This window comes from Numenius arquata, chromosome 10, assembly GCF_964106895.1.
Source record: "Numenius arquata chromosome 10, bNumArq3.hap1.1, whole genome shotgun sequence".
Lineage (NCBI taxonomy): Eukaryota > Metazoa > Chordata > Aves > Charadriiformes > Scolopacidae > Numenius > Numenius arquata.
Genome location: NC_133585.1, coordinates 4445329 through 4469304, shown reverse-complemented (window position 1 = coordinate 4469304; position 23976 = coordinate 4445329). Strand labels below are relative to the sequence as shown.

At 46.6% G+C, this 23976-nt stretch overlaps 2 protein-coding genes across 2 annotated transcripts in view; one reads left to right on the top strand and one right to left on the bottom strand.

Moving 5' to 3' along the window:
- PIK3AP1 (phosphoinositide-3-kinase adaptor protein 1) overlaps positions 1-4723 on the bottom strand; it is a 45050-nt gene extending 40327 nt beyond the window's left edge. The window contains exon 1 of the mRNA XM_074154355.1: positions 4591-4723. Coding sequence (XP_074010456.1) covers positions 4591-4603 — 13 coding nt within the window. The 5' untranslated portion in view covers positions 4604-4723. The remainder of the gene's footprint in view (positions 1-4590) is intronic.
- Positions 4724-9452: 4729 nt separating this feature from the next.
- NOLC1 (nucleolar and coiled-body phosphoprotein 1) lies at positions 9453-23280 on the top strand. Its single transcript, XM_074154353.1, has 14 exons — positions 9453-9906; positions 10537-10592; positions 10732-10853; positions 12406-12521; positions 13263-13404; positions 13879-13982; positions 14674-14824; positions 15626-15766; positions 16708-16797; positions 18090-18236; positions 18452-19024; positions 19726-19838; positions 20709-20789; positions 21076-23280. The coding sequence occupies exons 1-14, from the start codon at positions 9796-9798 to the stop codon at positions 21232-21234; spliced, it is 2106 nt and encodes a 701-aa protein (XP_074010454.1). The 5' UTR covers positions 9453-9795; the 3' UTR covers positions 21235-23280.
- Positions 23281-23976: the final 696 nt, after the last annotated feature.

Genomic DNA, 23976 nt, shown 5'->3' with positions numbered 1-23976 from the left:
ATTTCTGTGCTCTGAAATGAAAGCACTTCTAAAACTGTTCCCAGCTTGCTCAGAAGATCCCATGTAGCTTGAACCAGTATGACATGATGCAGTGCTCTCCCACCAATCTCAAGAAAACTTTTACGTCTAAATTCAATTTTTTCCATTCATCAGTGAAGAAGTTTGCCCAAATTTGAGGATTATGGCTCTGGTCTCATGGTAGATTTCAGTGCTGATTTCATATCTTATTAGCAAATTGTTGTCTCTTAATTCCAGTTTGACTCTTTACAAGTGTCGACATTTCCAACTCATCTCCATCCAGAAGCAAGCAAGGGCAGATTTTTGTAACTAAAGTAAAATTTGACATGCCAAAAAGAACATCTGCAGAGAATGAATTTACCAGAACTGAAGATGACAGTTTTGCAGTCACCTTATTAAAATTCAACCAAAACTAAACAGACTCCAAAGGCTCCATTCTGCACCTTCCCCAGAACCTTCATTAAGAAACGAAGCCTGAAATGACATCTAGACTCTAAACCATACAATTACCAACTTTAAACTGTAGTTGAACAGAAGTGGTCCAGTTGAGAAGTGTGGAGGTGTGCTCAACCAAGAGCATTATGGTCATCTGCATGAATGGAAAGCCTCTAGCAGTGAAAGGATGATGTCCTAGCTATGGAGAACACAGACACTGCAGTTTAGCAGTATTCACTACGACAGCTACATGTTTCTGTGCGAATACAGCTCTTGAACCCCTGATGGAGGCTTGTAGGAGACAACATTCTCAACGGAGGGGATCATAAAGCAAACAGACCCAAAGCCTTGGGATCTTTAAGCTAAGAGCTTAAAGCTTCACAGAACTGCTGTGAAAAAAAGATGGCTTTCACACCAGTGAGAACACCACTATCACCAAAATACTGCTTCTGGCTGAACACCACCTGACTAAGATGACAGAATCACATGGGCAGAAACAGGAGAACCAAACAGAATAATTCAGGTCAGCTGTTTTATTCTAGAAAGGAAGGAGCACCAAACACTTCTGCTTCCAGTGCCACGTGTTGACTTACGTGCAGCACAGTGTGAAAAGGCAGCACGTCTGCCAAGAATGGAGCCCACGCACGGCAGCACAGCCAGCTGAGCCCGACCTCCTCAGATGGGGAGACAACACAGCGACTCTTCGAGATGTGCCCAAGGCTCCTCAAGTCCTACCCTGGCGTTCTCTGGGAGAAGTCCCACCTCCAGACCCTAGTTGCGCTGTAGGGGGCATGAGGTATCTGAGAAGCTTCCCTTCTCCATTATGTAGGCAAAAGATGCAAATTTGACAGACTTTCTGCAAAGCCCCCTGCCAGTATTTCTACCCCCAGAGACAACATCACCCAGAGCAGTGTAGCCTCTGCACCCAGCAGGGAGGAACTTCACCTAGTGTGTAGGAATGGCAGTGATTCCCTAGATAACACTTGCTCTACAGGAAAACCATTCCCCTCAACCGAGCTCTCCCCTGGCCCTCTTACCATAACTCCTACAGCTTTTGACACTTCTAGGATAAGTGGAGGAACAATGCTTTTAAAAGGAGAACTGAGAAATAAAATTACTGACTCCACTTTTAGAGTCAAGGAAAGTCTTCATGTTCATAAGCAAAAATACTGGAAGTGGGTCTTGAAGAGCTAATTAAGCTTAAGTCAGCAATGAGACTGTTTCAAAGAAAACAAAAATCTAGAAATAGTTTCAATTGCAACATCCTCTTTTAAAAGAAGGATGACATGGGACTCGCTTTCCTGGATCACGTAATTATTTGGCAAACCAAATACCTCCCTTTGCAGCACCAACTACTGCCCAGTCCTCAGGGGAAAGTGTAATAAATGGAGAATACAGAATGTTTTGGGGAGTTTTTCCCACAATTCTTCACACATCAGAGAAAAACTCAGAGCACACTTCAAAGCACAACGTAACTCTGCCTTTTGTACACATACAAGGAAATCCCTAGGTGAATACCAAGCGTTTTATTTCTTTAATCCCTAACCTTAGATGTCAGCGTTTGTCAGGCTGGTTTTGGAAGAACAAACACAAGGAAGCTTTCAATTCAAGTAAGAAAGATATGGAAGATATGAACAGTATATGCAATACCAAGAGGAAAAAAGATTTGTGCCAACCAACCATTTCAAAAATCTTTCAAAAATCTCTCAAGTGTAATCTGGTTTAAATTTTAACAATACCTTGTTTCTGCATTCCTAAACTTTGGGTGTAAAAGAGACTTTTGCTTCTGTTTACAAAATGTCAGCACTATTAATAATATTGCAAGGCATGTTTAACTATTTATTTAATAGCAAAACATCCAGGTAGGGTTCTGTTGCAGTTTGCAATGATAAAACATAACCTTTGGACTCCTTTCCAGCTGTCACTGCCTCTTCAGTGCTTAGTTGCCCACTCCATTATACAGCAATGACAAAAGACTGAGAGATTAACAACCAGTACTGCAGAAATGCCTAAGACCTCTGATTGAGGTGGAAGGACCACAGGCAAAACAGCACAGAGACGGAACATGATACAAAGCTTTCCCTATCTTATAAACTGCACGCAGAATGGAAGGGGATGAAGCAATTCAGTCAAAATCACAGAAGGATCATGGAAAGAGAATAATAGTGATAGACGACTGTATCATGCCTTCATAGTCCCTCTCTGAGAAGCAAACAGATCAGGCTCACCTTCAGACCGTGTTTGGGAGTAGCGAGGCAACAATCTTTGAGTTCAGAGCAAATATGGGATAGTGTATTATGGCCATATCATAAGGTTCCAATTACCACTGACATAGCTAAAGGATATCAGGGGAAGCTGGCATATCAGCTCCAGGTAAGACTACACCTTGCCCACTTAACACTTCCCAAATTTGAATCAGACCTCATCAACTGTTATTACCTGCTATTACAAGCCAAAAGGTTTCACCTTTTTCAATTTATAGATCATAAATAGTTTTCCATTGTACTTGTGGGTCCCATAAAGCAAATTCAGAGCCTCTAATAATATACAGCTTTTCTGTGTCACCCTTCCCATCCCTCCCCTAAGTAGACCATGACTTCTCCTTGTCCACAGACCATGGAAAAAAAACTGACAGACAAAATCTTTCTCTAACTCAGATGATCATATGCAGTGGCAATATCTATTTTCATCTGCTAGATCAAATCCACCTCAAATTCTGACTAAGTGAAAAAGTGCTATGTAGCCCGCTATCAGTTTGCATTGGGATGCATGTGTATGGAGGATACACGAATATGTCAGTCCAAATTATCAATCCTTGATAGAGGGGGATTCACTAATTGCCTATGATATAAATGAAACGCAATCCAAGGTGTCTTAATAACCAAATTCTTAAGAGAGTGCTTCCACAAGGTGTTAGAAGCTGGTGGGTCATTAACAGAAGTCCTCAGCACCTTTCATATTTCAGTGTCTGAAGTGTGTGTATTTAAGTGATGTATGAGGAAATGAATGTATTCTTTGCCTGGCTGGAATGCATAACAAAGTAATCGTGATCACATGCAATAATTATTAACACCCTAGCGAAACCTCTCACTTTGACTGGAATAGAAAACGTTCACTTTAAATCAAGTGCTGCAAACACAAGTGAGAGGAAATAGCAGAACCAAAGTAGATAAAACTTCTGCAAACCAAACTTCAGTGGTAGGAGCACGAAATTTGCATTACGATATCTGAACCTAAAGTTGTTCTACTTTTAAGAGTATCTGTGAAATCACCTTCTGTTTATAAGGAGAAAAGTAGTTTCGCCCACAAGTCTCTCGAGGCCTCCATTGAGCTTATTTTTACATCACAAGGAGATACGCGTCAGTGAAACACCAACGTTACTTCACATCCCGAGAATGGCACGTTCTTCCTTTTTTAGATAAAACACATATGCTTCTCTGCAGGGAGGGGAACTTGCGATTTGGGCACTAGCAAGACTTGCACAATATAGACTAAACCCCTCTCCCCCTGGAGTTCGCAGCTCTATTCTTATCAGTTTTACCTGCACATATGTTACCTAGAACATTTTCATTGACGGCAACCTAGCTCAGTTTGCTTGCGATCCTCTGCCACTGTGGCAAGGGGCATACCCCAAAAAGGAAGTATGCAAATAGGGTGGGGGGATAAGGCAGTATTTAGGAAGAACTGAATTCTCTAGAAAAAGTCACAGAAAAACATCTAGGCGGCAAAGGCTGAGCAGGGACAGATTCCTCTATAGAATACCCTCCCTCAGAGCTCGCTGAGCTGCCAGCACGAAGCGCGCTAAAGACACAGGAGAGTTCTGCTGGCACCTGCCCCGAGCTCAAGCCAAGCGAAGGGAGATAAGGCAGAAAGCGCAGCAACCCGGCCTCGAACAACGGAGCCACCGCCGCTCAGAAGAGCCCCGGGGCGCCCCCAAACTCGGGGAGGGGACATTCCTTCCCCTTTCCCCAGAGCGTCAGGGACAAGCAAAGCCGCGCAGGGCCGGGAGCGGCGGGCAGCGCCCCGCTACCTCCCCGCTTACCGGCGCCAAGTCTAACGGGCTGCACTCGGCTCGCCGGGGCAGAGCCCGCCCGGACCCGCCGCTCCCCCCCCACCTCCGGCTCCCGTGGCACCTACCGGGGGTCGTCATGGTACGGGGCTGGCGGGGAAGGGGCCGCTGCTCTTCCCTCACATCGCCGGTGGGACGGCGCGGCGCGTCCCTCCGGCCGCCGCTTCCTCGACCCCGGCCGGGCGCTCCGTCCCGCCGCCCGGCCCCGCCCCGCCGCCGCCCGGCCGAGGAGGCCGCCCCCGCGGCGCCCCCTGCGGAACCGGGCACAGGGCGGCTCCGCATCGCCTGCCAGGTACCCGGCGGGATTCTCCTGCCATAGGAGGGAAATGCCCTTTTCCAGCTGGCTCCCGTCATATATTCCATAGGGGGGCGAGGAAACAGCGCTACAGCGAGGGAAGGTCATGAGTTTCCCCTCTACTCGGCACTGGTGAGGCCCCAACTGGAATACTGCGTCCAGGTCTGGGCTCCCCAGTTCAAGAGAGACAGGGAACTACTGGAAAGAGTCCAGCGTAGGGCAATAAAGGTGATTAAGAGATTGGAGCATCTCCCTTATGAGGGAAGGCTGAAAGAGCTGGGACTCTTTAGCCTGGAGAAGAGAAGGCTGAGGGGAGACCTTATTAATGCTTAGAAGTGTCTAAAGGGTGCGTTGGAGGAGGATGGAGCTGGACTCTTTTCAGTGGTTCCCAGTGACAGGATGAGGGGCAACAGGCACAAACTGGAACATAGGAAGTTCCATTCAAATATAAGAAAAAACTTCTTTAGGGTGAGGGTGCCAGAGCCCTGGAACAGGCTGCCCAGGGAGGGTGTGGAGTCCCCTTCTCCGGAGATCTTCAAGACTCACCTGGATGCAGTCCTGAGTGATGTGCTCTGGGCAACCCTGCTTTGGCAGGGGAGTTGGACTAGATGATCTCTAGAGAGATCCTTCCAACTCTTGACGATTCCATGATTCTGAGTTACAGTGATAGAGAAACTCCACATCCTCAGTGGGGAGAAACTTAAGAGCGATGGTTGCGGAAGAGAACAAGCGAGACCGGCTTTACGCACACCCCTAACTTAGGCTTTGACTTCTGTCTCCTATGAGAAAGGAGTTTTATTTTTTCCAAGGGAAAACCAAGTTGTTCCACATAAAGAATGAAGCACTTGATATTCTGCGTTTGCCTCTAGAAGATGCAGTCTCTTAACTTAGATTTCCCTATGACTGTGCTCATGTTTGAGTACAGAGAAAATAAGCCGCAGAAGGACACTGTTACAGTTCAGAGAGAAGGACTAATTTCGTCGCTGAAGACAAAGCAACAAATTCTGCCTAAATAATTATTTCAGACTATTCCTTCGCAAACTTGTTAAAAAACACTTGCACTGATTCACATTCGGAAACGTTTCTTTGCTGAGAACCAGCGAAGTCTTGCATTGATGCACTTCAGCAAAGCAAAACCAGCAAGGAATCAACTGTTTCCTACTAATCAACTCTATCTTAGAAGTTAAACTCTACTGTTACCTCCAAATCTTCCTTTACCCAAAACCTACTGGAAGCTTACAAACTGCATGCCACAGCCCGTCTTCTAAAAACAGAGCATTTGCTCCCACAAATCGGAAAATACAAGGATAAAAAACACTTCCTGACGATAAAGCCTTATGAGAAACTCCAGGTAGGCAGAGGAGAAAACAGCACTTTCCCATCTGAATCCTCCAGAAAAATGTACAATAAAATAAAGCCCACCTGGGCACTGGAGAAGCGAGCAAATACAGGGTCTACTTGGGATTTATGTGAGGGACAAAAATTCACTAGTTGAAAACTAGGGTCTATAGCCAAATTTTTTTACTACTATGGAATAATACTCAATTAAGAACTAGTAAAACAGATGGATAACCACGTATATGGCTTTATCATCACTATTCAACATTATTTCCCTTGTAAAGCTGTTTATGTTAATAAAATCATAGAATGGTTTGGGTTGGAAGGGACCTTAAAGATCCTCTAATTCCAACCCCCCTGCCATGGGCAAGGACACCTCCCACTAGACCAGGTTGCTCAAAGCCCCATCCAGCCTGGCCTTGAACCCCTCCAGGGATGAGGCAGCCACAGCTTCTCTGGGCAACCTGTTCCAGTGTCTCACCACTCTCACAGGAAAGAATTGCTTCCCGATATCTAATCTAAATCTCCTCTCTTTCCATTTAAAACCATTACCCCTCATCTTATCACTACACTCGCTGATAAAGAGACCCTCCCCATGCCTCCTGTAGCCCCCTTTAGGTACTGGAAGGGGCTATAAGTTCTCCTTAGAGCCTTCTCTTCTCCAGGCTGAACAGCCCCAACTCTCTCAGCCTGTCTTCACAGGAGAGGAACACCGCTCTTCTAACTTCCAGAATAAAAAGTTAAAACCAAAATAATCTCTCTGATGTTACAGGAGGAACATGCTCCTTAGAACAAGCTTTTAAAGCCTTGCGGTATCATACAAAGGACCAGCAGAGCCAGCTTCCTGCTTAGTCAGAACCCACGGGGCCTCTCCATACCTATCGGTGTCACTTAGGATGCTATGTATTTTATTTAATCAATGCGAAGCCCACAGGAAACCACTTTAGGGTTTAAACTTCCTAAGCCACTAAAGTGAAATTAATATGCTTCCCCAAAGGAGCTTAAGTAAAATAACTGCTAGCGCATTGTTTCAGCAACGTCTACAGCAACCTCCACCTGAAAAATCAGATGACAGATTGAGGCAAAAGCCCCTTTACACTCTAGAACATTAGGCTGGCCTAAGGGAAAGAGTTACACAGCTTGTAATGAATTAAGAACAAAATGAGGAAATAGAGGGAGCTTTTCATCCTCCTTTGCACAGAATTGACCGTACAAGTCTTAACCTTTCTCCCTTCAAGTCACTGCAGCATGTCAACACGGTTGCATTTACAGCATTATTCTCAAGGGTCTGTCTTATCCCCGACCAAAGAAAAGGACTAAATTGCTCTCTCCAGAACCATTGCTTTTTGCCAGGTACGTTTGAGGGGTAACAAGGAAAGGATTCAGTTAGTGTTCCAATACCCATACCATTTCTCGTCACTTTTTCTTGGCCACAAAAAGAGTGGCAAGAGCAGTGACCTCTCGCAGGGGTGCTCGCTTCTGAGATGAGCGGCTCTCCCTGCAGGCTTACCAAGAGATACGCCAGCCAAGGGAAAGAACTGAAGAGACTTATGAGGAATAAGCGAGGGGAGGCAAAGGAATTCACAAGTAGTAGCATAAATTGGTTGGATTTGATTGCTTTTTGGATCTCAAGATCTTTCACTACTGCCTTGAGTCTGGGAACAGACCTTACTGCAAAGGCTTGGCAAGAGAGGGAAATGCTTACTGCCCAGGTGAGAAGTGAGCCAGCAAAGCAAACACAGCCAGTAATCTCCCTGGTTCCTCCTAGCAGTTACTTCAGACAGCAGGATTTAAAATAAGGACAGTATACCAGCATTTCTTCCTTTCTGATGCTGACAAAAGCACAGAACTTGTGCTGAGCTTTGCAGATGAAGCTTGCAGCTGTAGCTTGCTATGGATGGAAGCTACAAGAACTGAGAGAAATACTGGTTCCTGGAAACAGTTTCCTTTCCGCAACAGAGCCCTGAGTTATTCCATACATAACAGGGGCAGGCCATAGCAGGGGCATCTGAAAACAAAGCACACATTTAACAAGCCCTCAGCTGAACGTCCTTTTTCTACAATACAGGCAACAGCACCCATACAAAATGACAAAATCTTACAGTACAATCTACCTCTGCATGAGCTGCTTATATTTCCCCAGCACTGCAAATGCAGCACCTTCCAGAGACACCAGCACCAGGTGGTCTCTGCTGGGCATAGAACTTGCCCAAGTGTGTGTTCAGCAGGCACACAAGAGGGACAGAACCCCAGCACAGCAGGGTGTGGCAGCATTTAGAGATGGTTAAGAGCAGAAGACCAGGTAGTGAAAGCGTAAAAAGCATAACACAACCTACCTACTACTGCTGGTTTGACCCTGGCAGCTCTTACTCAAGACTTTCAGCATGAGGCTCTCTTCTTCCTTTGCCCTCAGTAGGCTTTATAGTTCTATAAAGGAGAATCAAAAAAAGCCCCATCACAAAGGGCAATGAGAACAAAGCACTACAATCATCAGAGCAAACCTTCAGTTTCGCAGAAGTAAAAAACTTCAGTGGAGACATGACTAATTTAAAGCCATCGCAAGATAAAACAGCTGAATGAAATCTTCTCCTGACCAGGGTCCTGAGTTCGCTAACAGGCCATGCTTGTCCTGATCAGCCTCACCTGGGGCTTCCACACCCACTCTTTGCCCATAGGCCCAGAAGCTCCATTTAAGCCGAGGCCTGGGCCTTTAGTACTTGCCTGTCCTATTTTGTAGATGTGTCTTTTTCAAGTCCTATCTCCAACCTCACCTCCCTGATACCCTTCAAACTTATGTTCTAAGTAACCCTACCCCTAATTTCTTTTCTGGCTCAATTGTATAGACAGTCCTTTACACGCACATTGTCTCACTTGCCCCATCTCTCTAGCACTATCTCCCTTTGCTCCTGAATAGATTCCTCATGTGGATCCTAGGCCTGGCTCATTGCTCACCTTTCCTGAGACTACCGATAAATCTTGTCAGCATCTGGCTCTGCCTGCCATGTTCAAGCTATGTAGGACTGCACCCTGTTGGTAAGGACACTGCCTGCACTTAAGTTGCCCACATCTACCGGTTTCTTCTCTATAGAACAGCTCTTCTGCTCCCTACCATTCTCCTTCCAGTGACCATATTTAAAATGGATTACAACTAGGAGTAAACTGACAGGGGGAAAAGGGGTTTAAGTGCACTGAAGTCTCCCACGGCCACATGCAGACTCCTGAGTTTCCTGTGATGGGTTCCCTCCTCCTCCTCCCCGCCCTAAGCCTGCCTCTCCTCCTCCTCTCCGCCCTAAGCCTGCCTCTGCACCACCTTCCCGCCCTGTTTGCTGCCTTCACCCAGGGTCGGGCGCCACCACCGGGCGGGGACGTTCCAAACTCCCTCACACCGGGAGGGAAGGACGGCCCTACCTCGCGGGCCCCTCCTCCGGGCACCCTTCCTACCCGCCCCGGCGCGGTGAAGCGAAGGCGGGCCCCGTGGTCCTCCACGGCGCCCGCCTCCCCTCCACCGCACCGGGGCCTTCCTCTCACAGCGCCCAAGATGGCGGCGAGGGCGGAGCCCCGGCTGGCGTACGTCGGTGCGTAACGCGGCGCGGTGCGTGCGCCTGCGCGAGGGCGGCGGCACGTGGCGGCGGCGGGCAGCATGGCGGAGTGGCGCGCGGTGCCCAGCGACCTCTTCCCCTTCGTGCTCGCCTTCCTGCGCGAGAACCGCTTCGAGGGCGCCGCCCGCGCCTTCGCCAAGGAGGCGGCGGCGGTGAGCGGGGCAGGGGGCTGAGGGGAGGGACAGCAACGGGCAGACTGACTAACGGAGGGGCGGCAGTGGGGGGGGGGGGGGGGGCTGATTGATTGATTGACTGACTGACTGACCAACCGACTGACTGACTAGGGGGCGGCGATGAGGGGAGCGGTGGGGGGGGCGAGGTGAAGAGGGGTCTTACTGACTGACCGACGGAGTGACTTGACTGACTGGTGTGGGGCTTTGACTGACTGACTGGGGGGCGGCGGTGAGCGGGGGGGTCTGACTGACCGACCGACCGACCGACGACGGGGGCCGGGGGGAAAGGAGGGGAAAGCGAAGTGGGGGGGGGGGAGGGTCTGACTGACCGACCGGCGGACTGACTGACTGACTGACTGACTGATGGGGGGAGGGCTGTGGTGAGGGGAGAGAGGGGAAGCGGGGAGCGAGGTGGGGGGTTTTGACTTGACCGACCGACTGACTGACGGTGGGCGGTGGTGAGGGGGGCTGACTGACTAACTGACGGACTGACTGACGGGGGGGTCTGACTGACCCACCAACCGACTGACTGACAGGGGTGAGGCGGGTGGGGGGGGTGCTGACTGACCAACCGACCGACTGACCACTATGGTCTCTCTCTTGCTGCAGAAGGAGCAGGACCCCAATGCCGCCTCCCTCCTGGACATCTTCAGTTACTGGCTGAAGTAAGTGCCCCTCTGGCGGCGGGGGCTGCGCTTACTGGGCCTGAGGAGGGGCGGCGGGGGTGTCAGCACTGTGCTGCCAGGCTCCCGCCAGGCTGGCCCTCGCCTCACAAAGTTCCCAGCTTGCCCTTTCTCCCGGTAGGTCTCCAGCAGCCAAGAAGAGAAAGCTAGTTCCCAATGGCTCCCAGGCAAAGAGGAAACCGTCCTCCAGCAGCGATGACAGCTCCAGCGAGGAGGATGAGACTCCCCCAGCCAAGAAACAAGGTGGGGTTTGCGAGTGGCCCTGGGGCGGGCCGGGTTTGTGTCTGACGGTAGCTCCTTGCCTGGATATAGAGCTCAGCTTCAGCGACTCATTTGAGGTCCATCAGCAGCTATTGAGGACTGGTTTTGTATTGACTGATCTTGTTTCTGGCAGGTCTTTTTCCTATGGCATGTTTATCTTAGCAAAGGGTGATCTCTTTATCCAGTGATAATTTAAGCTCATCAGGGGTTGTGTCCACGAGAAGGTTTTAGCCATTCAGTTTGTCTCTTTTAGCTGAGACTGGTGAAGGCATCAGGCTGTATTGAGTTTTGAAGGTGCTATTGAAGTAACACCTTCATTACCTTTTTACCACGTCTGTATAGAGATTCTGCTTTCCAAACACTCGCTGATAGAATATCTCATCAGGGTTACTCCTACTTGTTTCAATACATTCACATTATGTGTTGATTTAAATATTGAGTGAAATTGGGTTTTAAGTGCATGCAGATTGGGCTGATACTCTCTTCATGGGATGTTAGGTACCTCATTTTTTTCTATGCTATTTTCCAGGGACTCCCAGTTTCACTGAGAGCTTTAAAGAATGGCTTCTCATCCTGCTGTTGTAGGAAAACTGATTCAGGTTTTATAAAAGCTTTCACATTTGTTAACATATGCCTAACTTGACAAAACTCCTGCACGGCTAGAATTTTTCAGGCTCTTCTGTGTATTGGTGGGCACCATGACGTGTTTGATGCAGGGCAGTTGTAGAGAGTATCCTCGAGTTCCAGAGAGATGTTAAGCATTCTTACTCACCTGCTTCTTGTGTGAGATTACTACTCTCATTTCTCTCAAGCCTGTGTCCCAGTGCTACAAAAAATATGTCTCTCCACTGCACTTTCTATGTGGTGAACAATTCCTGGCATTGTTTGTGTGCCTTGCCTTAATCATGATGTGCACAGTTTTGTGTGTATAGCAGCAGATTTGTGGGAGGGAAGGAGTAGACAAGGACACACAGAAAGAAAATTTGGTCTTCAACTTGAGCCATCCTAAAGCTGAATTTGAACTTAGGTCTGATTTTTATTTGACAAGGACAGTTGCAAATATAACTTCAGGCAAAGTGATTTCTTTTGCTCCACGTTATTAAAAAGCAATCAGTAACCAGGAAGGGTAGATTTGGCTAAAATATGTTAAGTAAAGTGTTTGGAAGCTTAACAAACATTGCAGTGGTTCGCTTTGGAAGTCTGTGCTTGTTCAGTGGGTTTTTGTAAGCTGGGAGGTGTGCAGACCTAGTTAATGCTATCTCCGTTTGTGGGGACGCTTACCTTGTGGGGTGTCCTTTTTGATGATAGAAATCTGCACTTAAATGTGGTACATGGCAAAGATAAAATCTAGAATTTGTTTTATCCTCATGTCTACCCATTTTGGAGTCTTCTGCTGTACCCTGCTCAAGAAACAGTCAGTCATGGTTTAATGACATTAGTGTATCCTTTTGCCCTGATATCCACTAGTTCAGGGTATAGGTATGTGAAAGTTTGAATTAACTTACCTTCAACATGTGCTGTCCCTTATTTGCAGCTAAAGCAGCAGCTGTGCCCAAGGCAAAAGCGGTTCCTGCAGCCAAGAAGGCAGAGAGCAGCAGCGAGGACTCCAGTGATGATTCAGATTCGGAGGAGGAGAAGCAGCCAGCAAAGGTCAGCTCTTCTTTCCAGCCTCTTCAGTGTGTGTTTGACAGTGATGGGTAACAGCAAATTTGGCCAGCAGAATTCTCTCTGAAATTGGGCTCACTTTTCCTGAACTGTGAAGTGCCTCGACAGCTGTAGGTGCAGTGTGAGAAGACATTTCTGTAGTGGAGTGTGCCATTTGAACTGATCCTGTGAAAAATTAATGTCCAGCACTTACTTTGTTTCCTATCCAAGTCTGCTTCTTGCTTTTGTCCGAAGACTGCCAGGGCTTACCTTTTTTCAGGGAAAGATTTATTTACAATTGCTAAAACAAATTTTATCTTTTTCTACGTATATAAAGAAAATCTTCTCTTTCCTTTTTCTTGCTGCAGTCATAGTCTTAAGAAGGGCTGGTGGGGAAGAGTGATGTCAGTGTACAGTAGAGGAGAATAGCTAGAGTTGCATCTTCAGACTAGTGCAATCTGAAGAAGGAAGAGAGCAGTGCCAGCCCCACAGCTGCCCCCTTTTGAGGAGGCAGAACTGGAGACTGAGGTGCAAAGGAAGTCTCCCATGGGCTTCTGGGAGGTTTCCTAGAGCAAAATTATTATCCAGGGATTTTCAGGCCTTAACCATTAGGAAAAGTGGTGTTTCCAAGTCAAAATGGTAACCTCTGTGAAAGACAGCTGTTTATACTCTCTGTACTTATGTCCCACTTGTTAGCCTCCTTTTCATGGCTCCAAGGGCTGATCGGTTTTCCCTCCTGTTGTTTAGAAAGGCGCAAAACCCGTGGTGAAGCCAGCTGGAACCAAAATTCAGCCTCAGAAGAAAGCGGAGAGTTCCAGCTCTGACTCGAGCAGCTCAGATGAAGAAACACCAAAGAAACAGCCACCAAAACCAGCAACACCTAAATCAGGTACCTCTTACTGTGTATCATGAGTCAAAGTACAAAACCAAAAACACCAGGGGAGGAGTGATGGGGGCTGTACCTACATGCAAAAACATATGCATTAATATAGCAGTCTGAAAATCTGCTGACATGGCCATTTACACTCCAGTCCAGTCTGCTTCTGTCATGGAAGGGGTGTAGAAATGTTTGCAAATAAAATATCTGGTCCCAAATGCTGCATTGTTTGCATATGTAGCTGTAATCAGTAACCTTAACTGCTTAAGTTGTGTTTTTGCCAGTGTCTTCCCCTCAAAAGCAGGGAAGATCTTTACTGAGTCTTTAGCCCTAGAACTTCCAATGAGCTATAGTTCAGAAAACTTTCTCTAAGCTTGCAGTAGGATAAAACAACCTTAATCTGCCCTATTGGCTTTATGCTGAATGTAATTACCCCTCATCTACCATAGCATATTTTGTAATGTCCATTTTCACTTATCTCAAAAGGAAGTAAAGCTGCCCCGGCGGCCACCAAGGTGGTGAATGGAAAAGCAGCGAGCAGTAGCAGCAGTAGTGAAGATTCAGATGAGGAAAAGGCTGCACCGAAGAAGGTAAATTAGACCATAAAAAACTTCCTGAACACTGTAGGGGTCTAGTAACTGGGTGTATCTCTGTCTTGCAGGGACTGTGAAATGTGTAGACAAAGGCACAGACTACACAGGTGCTTAGCACAGTATTTGTGGCTCTTATGCCTCCTTCTCCTTATACAGCGGGATTATGTGTTCCAGCACCTCTCCATGCACGTGCTTTCTTACCTCTTATCTCCTTACTGCTTCCTATGCTTCTTCCTTTTACAGGAAATCATCCCATTGTGTTATAACCATATTGTGTTCTCTGCTATATGTTCACTTTTGCATGACTTTTTTTGTGCTTAGCTATCTGTAACTTTGAGTTTTCCACTAGGGAGTGTTTAAAAATGTTTTCTGCAACACAAAAATAATCCTAGTTGTGTTTAATCAAGTGGCAGTTGCTACCATTTCAGTCAATTCTGTGCCCCTTAAAGGAGCTCCTCTTTAGGGATTCATGCAGCAGAAAACCACAGCAGAGTGGCCAGAAAGATCATGATGCTCCTGTGTTTCCTAAAATTTGCATTTGAGAATCTTCGTAAATCTCTCTTGCTTTGTCTTCAAAATTTGCTCTCTTTAGTGAGGCATAGAGTTAAACAAGATCCACATCCAGCTGTCCCCACAAGATTTTTGTAACTTGTTTTTTAATGTGCGTTTCTTCCCTTCTTGTGATAAGGCTGTTCCCAAGAAATCACCTCTGCCAAAACCTGCAGCCACTCAAGTATGTCCAGGGAAAAAAAAACGTGCCAAGGAAAGTTCCAGTAGTGAGGACTCATCTGACAGCTCAGATGATGAAAAACCACCTGCAAAACAAAAGCCTAAGTCCGGTAAGCACTAAATGTTGGTGCTGCTGGGTGGGAGGATGCTTTTTGCGAGTCCTGCTGTCCCAGGAGAAGTCTGTGCAGGCCACAGGCACATCTTGCTGCACACAAGGTTCCAGGTGGTGCTGGTGGTGGTATCGTGAACCAGAAATACAGCAGCTCTTTTCATATGTGCTCTTGGGGCTGAGCTTCAAATTCAGCTCCTTCCTCAAGCAAGGGATGGGGAGTGAGAGAGATTGTGACAAGCTCTGCCTAGTTTGCTGCATGTCTCCTATTCAGGTAGCCTTTAAGTACATTCTTCTTGCAGGTTTTTTGTCTGCTGGGATTTGGGAATTAATTTGCCGGTGGTTTGGTTATTCTGTAACTGCAGCAATTGAAACTTTTTTAGGCTTTTTGTGAAGTTGATGGGCTAAATGGGCCTCTGTTCAATAGAGTGGCGCTTTTAGGATTCCAGTAGAGAGCTAATCTGAATGGAGGATCAAGCATCAAAACTCAGTTGGATTAACTGGAGGATTTGAGAAGGTAGTAAATGAAAACAATCAACAATTGACATCTCTGGGTTTTTTTCTAAAAAGTTTGGCAACACAAGCTCCGATTCTTCTAAAATGCAAAGAAAACTTCTGCAGAGATGTTTGTGTCAGCTGAACCCCAAGTGGAGAGTTAAACTCACAGTAGAAACAGGAGGTAGCAGTGGGGTGGATGTAACCTTTCAAATTATAAACTAGTGTCTTTTATTGTAGCTACAAACATATCCTGTGCTGCTCACATTATCAGGCAAGCATCTGAATGCTGTGTCTCTCTTTGTAGGTCAGTACAGTGCTGTACCACCTCCTCAAGCTGCGCAGGCGAAGAAAGGCATTGCCAAGGCTCCTGCAAAAAAGGCTGAGAGCAGTGACTCTTCAGACAGCAGCGATGAGGCAGAGCAGGCGCCCCCAAAGGGAGGAGCAGGTATGTTGTGAGGAGAGGAGGCTGCAGAGGAAGTACTACATGGTGCAGTTTTGGCAACGTCTTGGTTTCCTTAAAAAAGCCATTTGACTTTGGTCTGTGTTGCTGTTTACTTCTCTGGAGCTTCTGAGTCATTTGATGGCATCCCAAACCGTACTGTATATGACCTGTGGATCCAACCTGTGCGGGTTGGATTATTTGGCATGTGTTGGTCTGAAAAGTCATCAGCGTCCAGTTTAACGGGAATAAGCCAGGCCCATTACTGCAGCTGGCCAGGTCCTTGCTTGGCTTGTGATGTGCTGGTTGAGCGGCTGGTGGCACTGAGAAGGGAGCTTTTTCACATTATCATGATTTAACCCCAGCCAGCAGCTAGGACCATGCAGCCACTCGCTCGCTCCCCCTACAGTGGGATGGGGAAGAGTGAGAAAGAAGAATGAGAAAACTCGTGGGTTGAGATAAAGACAGTTTTAATAAGTAAAGCAAAAGCCACACACAAGCAAAGCAAAAGAAAGAATTCATTCACTACTTTCCGTCGGCTGGCAGGTGTTCAGCCATCTCCAGGAAAGCAGGTTATTTGGGAAGACAAGCACCCTAACTCCAAATGTCACCGCTTTCTTTCTTCTTCCCCCAGCTTTATATACTGAGCATGCCATCACATGGCATGAAGTACTCCTTTGGTCAGTTGGGGTCAGCTGTCCCAGCTGTGTCTCCTGCCAACGTTTTGTGCACTCCAAGATGTCTTGGGCTGCGTAGCAACAACGAAAAACATTAGGGTGCTGTCAATAGTATTCCCATCCCAAACCCAAAACAACGCTATACAAGCTGCTAGTAAGAAAGTCAACTCTATCCCAGCTGAAACCATAACACATATCTGGAAAGGGTTGTATCTTGGGACAAAGGTTTGCTGTGGATGTGGCCAGTTAATTTTAAACTTGCTTTTGCAGGCAAAGCAGTAGTAGCTAAAACAGTCTCAGCCCCCCAAAACAAAGCTGCGGCCACCAAGAAGGCTGAATCCAGTTCTGACAGTGACTCAGGTAATTCAAGAAATAAAGTTTTGATTATTTTTTTTTGCTAATGTTTTTATTGGCCAGGTGTCTGTATAATGATATATCTGCTAAGATGCTTAGTGTATGAGCTTGAAAGTTTCCCACTCCCCATAGCAACAAGGTGTGAAATTAAAAACCAGCAGCCTTCTATGTGGAGTGGAGTCTGACCATGAAACAACACTGAGACCATTGGCAAGTGCAGAAAAGTCTGCATGTTACTGTGTAGAAAGGGTGGGGCATCATGTATCAGGTTTTACCATGATGGTTAATGGTTACACTTTTTGAGAATCTGTCTCTTCAGATTTTTGGTTTCTGTTACCCCATTGTGTTTCGGAGAAGTTTCCAAAATAAAAAATGTTATCTCTGTACCAAGTTTGAAATAGACTCAAAAGATGCCTTCTAATGTGACCCTAGAAATGGCGGCAGTGTGCTTTGTATCTTCTGTTGATGAGGTTTAAGGTTTGCAATGCCGTGTTTCCCATGTAAGTTCCCGATGTGCTACATTTCACCTCCAAGATCAAGGTCCTCCTGTTGTATATCTCAACAGCTCTGGTGCCACAGCAGGGCACCGTGTCTGCAGCCAGCCAGCACTAGACTGTGTCACCCTTCAACAGGTGGCAGGAGTTCTGTTTTCTGGTTTTGTTGTCTAGTTTCTCACAAATGGACAAGGTTTTGATTACTATTATTAAAGTGTTTAGAAATGGTGGAATAGATCAGACTTGGCATTCCAGATTGCTGCGACACACAATAGGAAGGCATATCTGTACACAGGAGTCTCCAGTCCATCCTCAGACTGCTGCTAAACACATCTGATACAAGAAATGGAAAACTAAAATGAGATACTGTGCTGTTGCTGCCTCACTTTCCCTGCTTTGTCAGTTTTATCGCCTCATTTCTTGCCTGTTCTTTCATCTTTACCACATAGCTTCTCGATGTTTCTTCTCCCCGAGTTTGTTCTTGGTGATACCTGTACTTTCTCCAGTCCCTTATTTCATACCTCTTCTCCTACATTATTTTCCAAATATCTGCTTCCTTGTGCATGCCTTAGTGAAGAACTTAAACTGTTTGTTCCACCTCCTCCCAATAGAGAAGATATGTGGAAAGATGAATGCTTATGTTCATCAAATGCTACTTAGTGACAGTTATCTAGTGGCTCAGCCTTGGGCCACAACCCATTTTGGTTTTTACTTCCCCACGAGTGATGTACATGTTATTACTAAAGTAATTTGCACCAGAAGCTTATTAACTTTAAGAACATACTTTTTTGTTTGTTTGTTTAGATTCCAGCTCTGAAGATGACAAGAAGAAGGTAGGGAGTAAGGTCCCAGCTAAACAACCTGTCGTAAAGAATAGTCCCAAACCAGCAAAAGTAGCTGTCAAGCCTGGACAAGCAAAGAAAGACTCCAGTTCCTCCTCAGACAGCTCAGGTATCGGGGTGGGAGAAGAGAATTTCCACCTGCATGTTGTGTTTGCTCAGACCTCTGTGTTTCTGGGCAGGGTCTGAGGTTGCAGCTAGACAGGGATACTCACTGCAGTGGTGTTTCAAGCAGCTAATGTTGTGTATCAACATTGAATCTGTATGTTATCTTCATGTTGAAGGAATGGGGCTTAACCTTGATGATTCTTTTCCTTTCCATTCTAGATTCTGATAGCTCTGACAAGAAGGCCCCTGTGAAGCCCACAACTAAAGCAGCAACCCCTGCAACAAAGAAGTCACAAGCTGTCACAAAGAAAGCACAAAGCAGTTCTGATTCAGATAGCAGCTCCAGCAGCTCTGAGGATGAGAAGAAGAAGAAGAAAAAAGGCACTCCAGCTAAATTAGCTGGCAAAGTGGGTAAGCCACTGTCCAAACCTTCTACCCCAGCTCCCAAAGCAGGCACTTCTGACTCTGAGAGCTCTAGCAGTGAAGAAGAAGAAAAGAAGCCAGCAGCGAAACCAGCCACCAAATCTACAGGGGCAGCAAAAGCAGCTGTGGGGAAGAAGGCAGCTGCTGCTAGTAGTAGTAGCAGCAGCTCATCGGATAGTTCCAGTGAAGAGGATGAGAAGCCCAAAAAGGCAGGGAAAGGGGCACAAAACAGTTCTAAGACCGCTGCCTCCAAAGAGAAACCAAAAGCATCCACTCCAGCAGCAAACAACCTGAAGTCTAAGCCAGCTGGTGGCAGCAGTACCAGCAGCGAAAGCAGCTCTGAAGAAGAGACTGGAAAAGTCAATGGAGGTATTACTTACAGTCTGGGAAGTGGGTCTGTCAGGCAATGTCACTGAGCTAAGCGGGAATGGGAGCCTTTCCTAAACAATATTCAGTCTGATCTCTATATGCTATTAGATTATGCCATTTGGTGCAGTACTGAGAGGAAAGGGCTAGTTTTTAATTTAACGTGATCCTTTTTGTCTGTATTTCATATCTGCCAGCAATGGAATGTGTGGCAATATGAAGTACATTTCTGTACAGTTGTTGCCAGTTGCCATCTGTGGATGCACAAGGTTGTTAGTGACAGGAAGGCAGACTGCTGGAGGACCTTGTTTGTGTTGAGGGGGACACAGTAGATGATGCCCCAGTGCACAATCTCAGTGTTTATCCTCCAGGAGGAAAATTGCCTTGAATGCACTAGTGATGTGTGCAAGTGCATACTGTGTGACTCCAAGAACTGTCAAATTTTAACCGACAGAACTTTCTGAAGTGCACTAAATCATTAATATAGAGGTACCCTATTCCACAAAATTATCCATTAGGATAGGATGGCAAAATCCTTGCTGTCCCAGAATGGCTATTAGTGTCTGTTTTCTGGGTGAGGTAATGCAGGGACTGATTCTCACACCTGTGTCAACACTGGGTTTGCATTCTGGGGGAGAGATGTCATTACCTTTCCCAACCCTGCAGTTACTCCTTTTGAAGTTGTACTGCTGTACATCTAACAGGCACGATCAGGAAGAAACAGAAGAGGGAAGATGTTCAGGAGCCAGAGACACCACAGAGTAAAAAGGCAAAGATTAAAGCTAAAACACCACACACAGTTCCCAAGGTGAAACGGGTGAGTGAGGGTGAACTGTGGTGACTGGCGGGAGAGGCATCTCTGCTTCCTGAACAAGTGGTGGGCTTGTTTTGAGTTTTTGGGGGAGGTTGGGCCCACAGGATTATTTGTATTTTACTCCTTCTTCAAGTACTTGAACCTTGGCTGGAGAACCCTCAGGAGTGCACATATGTGCATAAAATTATTCTGGCAAAGGTTGATTGAATATGCTTGCCCAGGAGCATCCTCGAGCTGCCTGATCTGAAAAAGGGAAAGAATTATGAATCTGAGAAACACTTTAAGATTGGACCCCTTACCACAAAAAAGACATTGAGGGGCTGTAGCGGGCCCACAGAAGGGCAATGGAGCTGGTGAGGGATCTGGAGAATAAGTGTTATGAGGAGAGGCTGAGGGAGCTGGGGTTGTTCAGCCTGGAGAAAAGGAGGCTGAGGGGAGACTTTATTGGTCTCTAGAACTCCCTGAAAGGAGGGTGTAGCCAGGGGGGGTCGGTCTCTTCTCCCAAGTCACAGGCAATAGGACAAGAGGAAATGGCCTCAAGTTGCGCCAGGGGAGGTTCAGATTGGATATTAGGAAAGATTTTTACACTGAAAGGGTTATTAAACATTGGAATGGGCTGCCCAGAGAAGTGGTTGAGGCATCATACCTGGAGGTATTTAAAAGATGGGTTGACATAGCGCTTAGTGACATGGTTTAGTGATCGTTTTTATCAGAGTTGGGTTGATGGTTGGACTAGATGATCTTAAAGGTCCCTTCCAACCTGGGCAATTCTATGGCTGAGATGACGTGAACAGAGCTCCATATTTGCAGGGGAAGGAAGGAAGGAGGTTGTCACTATATATGCACTTAACTGTATCTCATTTTCTTTAACAGCCAGCCTCTCCGTTCCGCCGCGTAAGGGAAGAAGAGATTGAGCTGGATGCCCGCGTCGCTGATAACTCATTTGAGGCAAAGGTAGGACTAGGTAGTGCCCAGAGTGGTAACGCTTGACCTCTGCAAACAAAGCTCGGCAGAGCAGCCTTGGTCTGCTTCTGGGCAGTGTTTTTGGTGGGACCTTTTTCCACCAGGAGGTGCTGTTAGGAAGTGTGTGAGCACTGGCGGGAGGTGTGTGGGAGAGTGCTATCAGCTCCAGTATTAATGTACTGGTGTTTGCTGGGTAGGATGAAGTGCAAAGCATTGCCTTTACTCTCTTGGGTACTGACCTGAATTTCTTTTTCCTCTCCCCCTTCATCCCTCGCAGAAAGGAGCAGCTGGTGACTGGGGTGAGAAGGCTAACAATATCCTGAAATTCACTAAAGGCAAATCTTTCCGTCATGAGAAGACAAAGAAAAAACGAGGCAGCTACCGTGGGGGCACTATATCGACCCAAGTCAATTCTGTCAAGTTTGAAAGTGACTGAGAATGTTTCCTTGGGAATTCATAAACCATCTGCTCACTGGAATGGCTTGGGATGGGCATGTGGACATTATGGATGTGAAGCCTGCCTGGAATGCTACTTCCCCTAGCCCATTTGTGAGGCAGGCAGCTCCAGTGTCGGGATGTGGGAAAATGGTTGGATGTTTCCCTCTTTTATTTCTAATTCTGGTTTTTAGGCCCCTGCTTTGAAACCGTCCTTGAGCTGGTGTTATCGGCACCACTAGGGTGACCTCCAAGACTTAAATTTTCTACAGTCTTATTTTAAAAGGCTGGCAGTAATTTTTTGTTTTGGTTTGCTGCCCAGAAGGTAGTAGAAGAAAAAGAAATCATTCTCACACCTGTATCTTAACCTCTCACTTCTTTTTCAGTCAGTTTAACTCAGATACCTGTGAAATGGCAAGTATTGTAACTTGCCTTTGGCTACTTACTGTAAGAGCAACAACTGATTTGAACCCTCTGGCTGTAATCCCCACCCCCACCTGACATTTCAAGTTCACAGTGGCAGTGTGACAGGGTTCCTCTTTTCCGTTTCCTTCTTTTATGGTTTCACTTTGCAATAAATTCCCACCTTCCTCTTCCTTCCACTCCTGTCGAGGCCAACGACCAGAGGATTTAGAGAAGCAGAGTCTAAATACACCTTAGTAGTTGAGTAACTATTGTTTAAAGTTGCAAGTTGGGGTCTGTTGTCCGAAAGACCAAGGTTTATAGCACTACTGTGGCTCTCCTGATACCGATTTCATTGGGAACGTAGCTGGGGAGTGGAGATGTGCAGGAACTGCATGGAGGTTGTGATGCTTGGCTCAGAGGGAATGGGTAAGGAGGCAGAGGAGATAAAGCCCTCTTTTCCACCCGGCTCTGCTTTTCGCTGTGGTTTTGTTTCAGGCTCTGACTGGTGTGGCATTTCTCCTTGTTCTCTCAGAAGGGAAAATGTTCCAGCTTGTGCTTGCTCCCAGCAATGTGCCGTGTGGCTTGTTAGGAGTCGAGATGAATGTATCATTGATGCCTTAAATTTCTTTTCTGGGTTGGATCACTTGCTCTTGGAGCTGTTTTCCATCTGTTAAATCCCTCTCAAGAAGTAAAATGCTGCTTTCCCCATAGCACCAAGGCAAGGCAAGCCCGGTGCTGTAAGATTTGAAGAGTTCCCTACAAGTACATCTTCGATATGGGGAGCCTCAAACAAGTTCAGTAACTTGTGGCTTAAGCTGCAATTTCATGAGCAACTGAGGTAATATAATGGCTTGCTGCTGTTGAGAGGAGGGTTTGATTTTCCTCATTGAATTCCCACATTTCCCTCAGTGACTGCCTCGTTTCTGGTGTAATTTACATCTGGTAGAAAATGGTTCCCGCACAATTTTCCCCCGTCAGGTGGGTTAATTTAATTTTAGTTTGTGGAGCAGTCTGCTGAGCCCATGGCCGGTATGGATTGAACAGTGGCAGTGCGTGTTTGGGAAACGGGGCTGTGGGAACTGTCTCCCCCCATCTCATGAAACTGCCGGCCACCCAGAGAGGTTACGCAGGGCCCAATTTCCATGTTTCCGTTCCCTCCCACCCGAAGGGTGACAATGAGAAGAGCCCTGTTGTTACAAGGAGGCTACATTTGTGTGCAAAGCAGTGTCGCCTAATTGAGGGTTGGATGAGACTCGATGAGCCACCCCCGTGTATGTGAGCTGCACCTTTTTCCAGTGAGCATTTTTCAGGAGTTCCCCCTCTGGCTTCCGCAACTGATCAGGCCGGTGCCTGGATTCCCGGCTGCGGTGTTAAGGGGCCCAGGAGACCACGGTTATTACAAGGCGTTAAAGGTTAGAGGCCAAAGGACGGTGGGAAGAGAGTATTTTCTGCTTGGGGATTTGAACATCATCTTGCTTGTGACTTGTTAACTTGCCCTCTTTTTTTTTTTTTTCTGTTAATCAGGAGCTTAACATTTGTTAACTCTTACCCCCAAAATCAAAAGTTTTTATAAAAGTTTATTTTAAGTGTGAGCTTAACACATGTCTCGGGAAATAAAGATTGCTGCCTTTGTAGTCTGAGTGGATCCGATAGTTAAAGGTGTGGAAGAGCAGGTGGGAACGGGGAGGGTGTCAGTGCTGGGGGTAACGAAGCACTGTCTCGAGTGATAAATCTGGCTACATCTATCTACAATCAATTTTTCTCTCCTTAGTTATGTGTAGGTAGCGCCGTCAGGACTCAAAGGTGGCCTGTGCTGCTGGCTGTTGAGTAACTGCGAGAAATTTGGGGAAAACAAGTGAAAGAATATTGACTTAACACCAATCCGAACAGGCTTCTCAAGTCCCTTCACGCCAGAATATCTTGTGAGGTCTTCTCCAGTATGGCTACCACCTGAGTGATATAAGTGAAATAGCACCAGCCTATGGGAATAAGAAACAATCGGTATAACTCAGAAATTCCATGCATACCTGGTTAAAAGAAGTCATTTCTGTGTCCCCTGTGATCTTTTCCTGTGCGCGGGGAAAAGAAACTTTTACTAATAGCTCTTGTGTGCTGTAACGCGTATTTTTACCCTTTGTGCTGCTTCTCTATGGAAAGGTTGGACGGAGTCACCAGGCGCATTGGGCCTTGGGTGGCTCCACAACAAACGCTGTCTGCCGCAGCCTTCCGTGATGCTGTAGGAGAAGGTGTAGCACTCTCTGAAGTTTCAGCAGCAGATGCAAAAAGAGTGTCATTAGTCTCCCTGGAGATCCGCAGCCTGACTGAGCAAGTGGGACCA

What these genes read in the sequence shown, in the direction of transcription:
- NOLC1 (XM_074154353.1), top strand. Translation starts at nt 9,796, where the DNA reads ATGGCGGAGTGGCGCGCGGTGCCCAGCGACCTCTTCCCCTTCGTGCTC. An exon ending in AAAACAAAAGCCTAAGTCCG is followed by an intron (nt 14,825 to 15,625) that starts GTAAGCACTAAA and finishes CTCTCTTTGTAG; the next exon opens with GTCAGTACAGTGCTGTACCA. An exon ending in ATAACTCATTTGAGGCAAAG is followed by an intron (nt 20,790 to 21,075) that starts GTAGGACTAGGT and finishes CATCCCTCGCAG; the next exon opens with AAAGGAGCAGCTGGTGACTG.